The 8,832-nt window shown below is 34.2% G+C and overlaps 1 protein-coding gene across 1 annotated transcript; it reads right to left on the reverse strand.

The window, feature by feature from the left end:
* Positions 1-3,022: 3,022 nt before the first annotated feature.
* LOC107908384 (fasciclin-like arabinogalactan protein 21) lies at positions 3,023-4,256 on the reverse strand. Its single transcript, XM_016835558.2, has one exon. It carries the CDS (start codon positions 4,012-4,014, stop codon positions 3,247-3,249), a length of 768 nt encoding a protein of 255 aa, XP_016691047.1. The 5' UTR covers positions 4,015-4,256; the 3' UTR covers positions 3,023-3,246.
* Positions 4,257-8,832: the final 4,576 nt, after the last annotated feature.

Below are 8,832 nucleotides of genomic sequence, written 5' to 3' on the forward strand. Positions count from 1 at the left end.
TGAGATTGTGTTGAGAAGGTAACATGAACTTGGGTTTATGGATAAGGATTGAATACCAAATGATGAGGCTACAACTTAAATGTTAGTTTGTATTATCTCTATTATGTTACTTTATTTTATAGATAGACTATTGAGTTATGTTACTTAACCTATGATTTATTTTTGTGTGCAGGCTAGGTTTCAAGTAAAGGTCTCGTGAATTGACTTCAGCATCCAAGTAATTCTCCCAGACTCAGCAAAGTTTGTTTATTTCAAACTTTTGTTTATATTTGGCAAGTACCTAATAGGTTAGGTTTTGTGGCTGTTGAATGATGTTATAATCAAATGTTACATTTTACATTATAATAGTAATATATATATGGTTGATATATATATGTATAAAAGTATTTGCAAATTATAATTTTCATAGTTTGATTAATGTGTGAGATATGTGATGGTGCCTTAATTGAAATGTTTATATGACCCTAATAGATAGTTGAAACTTAGATTTAATTTGGTATGTTTAAGGAATGTTTTGTCAAAGGCCAGTATAAATATGAAGTGATGAATGACTATGTTTAGGATTACATCTTGTATATCATGAGTAATAGGTAAGTTGGTGTGAATGATGAAGAATTTAGAGGTAGTAGATGGTTTGTGTATGATATTCTTAAGAACTGAAAGTGTTATAACATATTTTAAAACCTCTATCCTTTGTTCATTTGGTCAAAAATAAGAAAGAAATAGGTATGCATAGTTGTGTTATTGAACTGCAAGTTGTTTGAATGGAAATTACAGGTTTAGTATGTGACGTTGCGACGTCATACGTATGTCGTCACAACTAGATTTGAGCTCCAGATCACTGTGTGACGAAGAACTCTATTGCCACAGTGAGGAGGCCATTTTCCATGTTAGTATGTCACGTCGTGACGAGGAACCCCCTCACGTCTCGGCATCAACCCTAAATTTTGAAAATTTTTATTTTAGTCGTAATTCGACCTCAGTTTGGCTGTAGAGCTTTCGTAAGCTCATATAAAGCCCGAAAATGATTGTATTTCATGTTGAATGTATATTTGTTTGATTTTATCATTAACTTGTATATTTAAATTGTGATTTGATAATAGTTGCTTCGGTATTGAATGTGACACACTGTAGTTCGGACCCGATGATTGGATCAAGTTTAAGGTGTTACATTGATTTCCTAATGTAACACATTTCTCTAACTTTATCATTTTCATCTATTTATGTTCATTTGATTTTATATATCTAATAGTAATCAAGTCATTTATCACAAATACAAACGACCCATGACCACGGTTACTTTTCATCTATCATGTAATGCTAATGAGAAGATATCATTTACCCTTTTCTTAGGCTATGAATTCCACTATTGTGAATGATGCTACATATTGCATCTATAGTCCAACATACCGGCTTTTAGTTCCTTATTTATTTGAGCTTAGGCTTTTACTTACATCAAAGTATACAAGTCATGCATACATAGTCCATCATCCACTCAAGATTAAGGTATGTCACACTATGAATGTCATAAGTGAATACATCTATAAACGAATTCAAGATCTATTTTACTTGGGTCTTGTTCGATGTATTATTAGTCTAGTTAATCAAATCTATATCTCCATCTTCTGGGAGTCATCTACTCCAATGCTTAAGACAAAACATCTCCGCAATTGGACTTGATGGACGACATACTAGTCATTCAATCGGTTTGCTCATTTCTAATTAGTCTAAGGACATTTTTATATTCATATGCTTAATATTAGTTAAACATTAGATAACCAGTGAGCCAATATTTACTTCCATTTTGCTTTGCGTGCAAAAACCATTGAGAGCAATATATAAAGGGTATTAATGTATTTTATGGATAACATTATTACACCAATTTGTTCAAAAAATACAAGTGTACATATACAAAAATATTACACTTAGGGCACCAAATCCCACATGATTTTCATCACACAAATTGTTTCGATGAAAAATAATAAATGACAATAATTTATATTTCTCTTTTGGTCAAATTTATATTTTAGTCTTACAACTTTTTATAATTTGCAATTTAGTCTTTTTTGTTACATTCTCACATTCATAATAATTTTCATTGATTTTGGGACGTTACAGAACGTTACAGAAAATATTAGTAATTTGCAATGTAAGTAATCTCACATCGCTAAAGTAACTTAGTTAGATGCTTAGCCGACTAGGTAGTTGTGCTTACCTATTTGATTATGTATGTAGACAAAAGATAGACACCAAGGCTTAATGTGGTGTAATAATAATTTTTATAATTTTTATTTTTATTTTTATTTTCAAAATAAATATAAAAATTAATATTATTAAAAGTTGTATCTGGCATAACTTTCCTAAAAAATTCGAAATGAAGAAACATAAATTTCTATAAAAATATATTTTGTTATGAAAAACATACCTTCTGAAAGAATGTATATACCTAAAGATACATATTTTGATGTAAAACTGTTAAGTGCGTTTATAAAACTTAATTTATACCATTCCCACTATAATTTCGTGGTTTATGGCTTGTTACATGATAAAAGCAAACTTAAAAGTTGTAACGACTCAAGTCTAATTTTAATCATCTAATGGCCAAAGAAAATTAATCATCTTAATTTTATTACTTTCACCTCAACTTTCTACCAGAAAAAATCATGTAGATTAATCCAACTCCAAGATGGTTCATGCATAAACAGCTTTAGAAAGCCAAGGATAAAATTCATTCTAAGTGAGTTCTTTTGCCTTGATTTTCAATTAACAGGCACAGGCAGGCTCATATTTTCATCAAAATCCCCATAATCAATATGCTTGAGTCAGGCACAAGCATTGGCAACGTGCGTGTGCCACATATGCATTTTCCCACAGTTAAGTTCCAGATTCTTCAGTCAGGCTCACTCTTTCCACTAAATCCTTAGCTCATCAGTTTTGGTTTTTTGGCACTGCAATCATATAAGATATCATGATTCATTGATGAAGGAGGAGACTGATCAGAGAAACATTTGCAGAGCGTTTATTTTTAAACAAAATCTCGAATTATTCTTCATTTCATTATCACACAAAGAACAGAATCCAATTTTCTCTCAAATCACATTACACGAGGAATGTACGAAAACAAACACACCATAAAGAAAAAAAAATAAAGCACCCCAATCTAAGAGAATACAAAGGGAAAATACTGTTGTTTGTTATATCAAAAGCACAGTGATTAAAGCACAATTACAAGAGTTAAGAACCCCATCAGAGGCCAAGAGGATTCCCATAAATCTTGATGCACCAAACCAACCAAGGAATCAGCAGCAAGACAAATGCAAACTCCCCATACAAGCAACCAGCATCCGATCTCCGCCTATCACCCATCGTGTCCCCCAGCGGCTGAAACATTGCTGGTGGAGGCGGCGGCGGCGGAAGCGCTGGCGCAAGGCCATGAACAAGGCCAGGGTCACCACCGTAGACAGTGTAGTTGAGGAGCGAGGCAATGCCGTGGACAGCAATGGCTGATGTGAGGTAAAGATCCGGGTGGGAAATCTGAGAGGCATCAAGAGTGAAGTTGGAGTGGGAAGAGTTGGTTATGAGGAGGGTTTTGGAAGGAAGCAAAGTCGGTAAGCGAGAGAAAGGCTTGAAGAGGGTGAGTTGAGAGAAAGTGAGGCGTTGCGGGACGATGTGGTAAGGGATGATGAGAGGATCAAAGGCGGTGGCGGAGGCAGCGGCGGCGGTGGTGGAAGAAGTTGGAACAGGGACAGGAAATGGGAAAACGGAATCATCGGAAGGGACGAAAAGGGTAGCTGAAAGTGGAAGCATGAAGAAATGGGAGGCGGAAAGCATGTTTGCCCAGTTATTGAAGTCTCCAGCTCCAACGAGAGCGTCGATTATGTTATTAAGTTGATGCTGATGCAACGGAGGAGGAGAAGGTGGTGATGGCGGTGGACGACGCCGGCGGTGATGATTGGCAGAAAAAGCGGAAATGGGAAGCAGCAGAAAGAGAAAGAAGAGGGAGTGTTTAATCATTACTGAAGAATCATTAGAGAAAGAAAGACGAATAGCAATCGGTTCTTTTATCGAATAATAACAATAATAGTACTAACTGCCAGCTTCACTCCTAACAAACTCTTCCCGCCAGAAACTCTTCATGCCGTTGTGGCATTATTGTAGTTAACTCATAATCTTGGGGGCATTCTACCTTTTAACTTAAATATGTCCATGGGATCTGCCTACTTGCTCCGGGGCTGGATCTCGGCACAACTGTTTATAAATAGGGCTTTGGTCTACTTTATCTCAATGGGCTAAAATAGGTTTATCAATTTTGCGTACCAAATTTCATTAAGTTGAATTAAGTTAATTTGAGTCTTTAAACTTTTGAATAATTTTTAATTTTTTTTGTTAAATTTAGATTTGTTGGGGTGAAAGTTGATTGGTTGCGGAATTAGTCGGTTCACTCTATTTAGGATAGATTGAAGAGTCAACTGTTTGGGTGGCTAGATTAGGGAGAAAAATGGGTTTTGCAATGCCCTAAACTTCAATGTAGTATGTGGAAGTATTCCAGGATTGATCACAATAAGAAATTGAGGAAATTTGGAAAACGAGTAAAATGTGACAAATACTATATTGCAAATTGTAACATCCCAAAATTTCTGACTAGACATGTGGCACTATTCCGATAATGGATATAGTGAATGTTAAAGAAAATTGGAAAATTTACAAGATAAAATAATTACTATGAAAACAAAGTGATTTTGGATATGATAATAAATTAAAAGAATTTTAGAAATGAACAGGTGATAAAAGGACTAATTTGTAAAAGTTTGAAAAGTTTGAGGACTATAATGCAAATTTGACCAAAAGGAAAATAAGATTTTTTATTTCCTATTTGACATGAGGATAAATTGAAATATGAATTGGTATGGTGAAAACCACTTTGGGGACTAAACTGAAAAGATTATGAAGTAACATTATAAATTTCTCAATTTTACTAAGAGAAAGGGAAAAGATGTAATTTTTATCATCTATGGATGTGTATTAAATATTATATGTGAATTTTGAGATTTGCGAATGATAATTTCCTATTATGAAGAAGAAATTGTACAAATAGTCAAAATGAGGTAAAATGGTAATTTTGACATAAAAATGATAATTTGATCATTTCTCAAGCATTTCATTATGAAAATATTATTTGAATAATGTATTTGATATATTGAATTTATTGGTACCATTGGGTCATATTATATGGAGATTGGGCTTCAATTAATGAGCTTGGGCTTAAAATTATCGTATGTGGGCTTGGGGCCCATTTATATGATTTTTAAAATAAAGAGAAGAAAAATGAATCCCTCATAAGCTCTTCTTGATGTTGCTGACCAAACCTTCTTCCCTAAGGAGGTCCTCTTTTTTTCTTCATTTTTCATGTTTTTTTCTTGAGATTTTTCTAGAAGCTCAACACTCAACCTTAAATTTAGTTGAAATCACTTAAAAATCAACCTTGTTGCATGGATTCCACCATCATTCCCATCATTTTCCTAGGCGCTATATGGTTTTAGTGAGAGAACTTGAAGCTTGAGAGAGAAATATTCAAAAAGGTAAATAATAATGGTTTTCACTATCATAACTAATTGAATTTAGTTGTTTTGAGAAAGTTTAGAAAAAAATATATGCTAAGTTTTGGATTATATTTTTGTATATGGTAAATGGTAAAATGATGAAAATTAAATTTCAAGCTTGATGGGAGTAGGATTCAAGTTTATGGAAGCATAGCTTTGTGTTTAGAGCAACCAAAAGGTAAGTACTTGCAATAATCTTATTTATCTCAAGTCAAAGTTTAAATAATAGATAATAATTATATAATAAATAGTGAATAATTAAATAGTGAATACATGTAAACTCCCATGTCTTAAAAGTGATGAAATTAATTATCATTAAGTTATACTATACTTGAAAGGGATATGACATATTAGTTCATGAGGTGAGTTGGAAAACGAGCAGGTTTGAGTGGGTTCGGGTTGGGCTTACTTCGAACTCAAAATTTTCGAGCTTAGATCAGTTTGGACTCAGGCTTTCTTAGGCTTGGATTTTCTCAAGCTTGGATTTGTTATGTTCTCAGATTTTCTTAGGCTCGGGCCCTTTCAGACTAGGATTTTTTCAAGCACGAATTCTTTTAGATACAAGCTCGAATTGAGTTGGGAGGTGATCGTGCCCTGGCATGTGTGTGTAACACATTGATTTGGCGAACCAAGTTGGATTGGGAAGACTATGCCAGTAAAGGACGTCTAGGTTACTGGACTTAGCCCAATGAAGGTTGGTGACTGTATGGAAAACTACTTCGTAGAACTTCGCCAATGTGACGGGGTATAATGATGAGTAATGGCGAGGTAGAGATTAAGGCAGAGATCTTTTTAGGTGGAGATTTTCGCTAATAATATCGCTACCCGTGTTTTAACATAGTGGCTAGAGTAAGTAAAATGGCTCGTGGGACATGACTAAGTCATTTAACGTCCTAGTGGAGGCAACATGTTGGTAATTAGGAAATTGGAGGGCCTCGTAGGATGTGATTAATTAATGGAAAAGTACAAAAGCCAGTAATGATTGGAGATGATCCTGAATAGGATTTGTCCATGAGTTAGATATAAATAGGATAGAGTAGTACTGGTGAGAAGACTTCTGAATCATCCTTTCCACTAGACTTTGTTATCATCGAAGAAACCAAAAGAGTTCTTCCTTGCTAACGAAGGTGTTAACTGTTAAAGCTTAGGAAAGCTTGTACGATAGTTGTCTACTGGTAAATTCTTAAACCTTTCTTTAAGTTTTACCAGATAGGTAGATAGATGCTAACATAAGAAATGTAGTAGTATATTTTGAGTTCTTGGTATGACAAAAAATTTTACCCAAAAACTGGTTGCATGACTATAGGTTCTTGATATGTTAGAGCATGTTGGTAGTTCTTGATCATTAAAAGAGTTGTTTCATTGTTTAGCTAAAGACATGGGAGAAGGCCCTAGTACAAAAGGTAAGGAACCAGTAGAGTAGATAAAGATCTAAAGTAAAGTATTCTAGTGAGTTCTTTCGTATCTAGAGTCATAATCTGTGTTATTTCAACTAATAGTTTTCTTCGTTCAGCCAGGTAAGTGATACCGTCCATTGTCACTAGTTTTCGTGTTTAGAGAAATATGTTGCCAAACTCAGTTGCATGCATTGTCAAACACAATAAAAATGACTTAATGACCAGATATATATAAAGTATGAAAACTCTTTCCTTGGTGAATAAGATCCATATCCATATTGTAGTAAGGAGGTATCAGTGGAATGATATGTACATTGATATTGAAGATCCAAGACAAATTTTTCACCTCCGGTATGACACATAGATGCAAATTGTGATTAGTGAAAACCCTACCTTGTGGGGGAACACTTATGTGTCTAAAACAAGGAAGGGAGTGAGGATGATACAGAGGGAATGTTTATGTATGGCAGATGAGAGGTTTTGAAGATCCAAGAAATGATGTGTTCTTCAGGAACCGGGGTCAAAAGCTAGCACAAGGAAGGGAGTATGAGAGAAAAAGAAAAAGGCGCATGAGTTGATACATGTTGCATGAAAAGTATAAACAATAAACCTATTATCATAAACGGGTTAGACCACATAAGTAACAAGCCCACGGAGCAGATATGCCCGCAATTTTCATGCATGAAAATGTAAACCTGTGAAATACGCTAATGGACGGAGTGAGTCGAGGTAGGATTTGCCAGATGTCTTGTGGATTAGAGGGATGTAGTTGCCAAATATGGCGAGTCAGTTGTCAGCCTGAGTTCCTATTCCTTAACTTCTGCTATTATTCATTAAGATTAATCTTTCTAGGAACTCACTAAGTTCTTATGAACTTACCCCGTTTTCCCTTTTTCTTTCAGGTTCTTAGATTGAGTGAAGTGTTAAAGGGAATCCACCATACTTGCGACCATCTGTGAGCTTTCTTATTTTATGGTTAACATGTATTCGATAGGGTTTATTAGGACATTTTTTAGATGTCATTCCTTGCTGAACCACCATTTTTATTAAATTGATATTTTGCATTTATTTGAAAGATAATTGTATCATTGATCGGCCTTTTTTTACCTGTGATTTACGAAAGTGATTAAGATAGTCACTGTAGGCTATTTTTGTATATTTTAAATCTTTGAGCAAGGCAGAGTATCAATTTAAAACTTGTTTCCAGATAAATATGGATTAGAAATTGTGAAATGTGGTACCACACAAGTCGAATCTACAGAATTTTCTGAGTGTTTAAAGAGAAGTGTTGGAGTAATCTAATGAGTCAAGTTGTAATGCTCCAAAATATGATTAGAAATTGTGAAATGTGGTGCCACACAAGTCGAATCTACAGAATTTTCTAAGTGTTTAAAGAGAAGTGTTGGAGTAATCTAATGAGTCAAGTTGTAATGCTCCATACCCAGTTTTGATGGTTGGGTTGGGCGTGGGGTGTTACAATGTGCACCAAGGCTTAGAAAACTGCAGTTAGATATAGAACTATAGTGCAGTATCTACAAGCGAATATGTCAAATTGTAATATAGTTTTTATTTACAATGAAATACTTAAGTATCCTGAGGATCGTACCCAAGGGAGATTTGTTTAAACTAAACTATCAGTAAGGAAAAACACACTACCAAGGTCTATATAGATACTATGTACTAATCATATTATGGTGAATCTAAATGGATAAATTGCAAAATAAAACTAAATTATAGAAAATGTAAATACCAAAATCACAATCAATTTAAGCAGACAAATAGATGATTAACTTCCATGTTCATGATTAACTTAGATTCAAGGATTTTTACTAATT

The sequence above is a fragment of the Gossypium hirsutum genome, chromosome D02 (genome assembly GCF_007990345.1).
Source record: "Gossypium hirsutum isolate 1008001.06 chromosome D02, Gossypium_hirsutum_v2.1, whole genome shotgun sequence".
In the NCBI taxonomy this organism is placed as follows: Eukaryota; Viridiplantae; Streptophyta; class Magnoliopsida; order Malvales; family Malvaceae; genus Gossypium; species Gossypium hirsutum.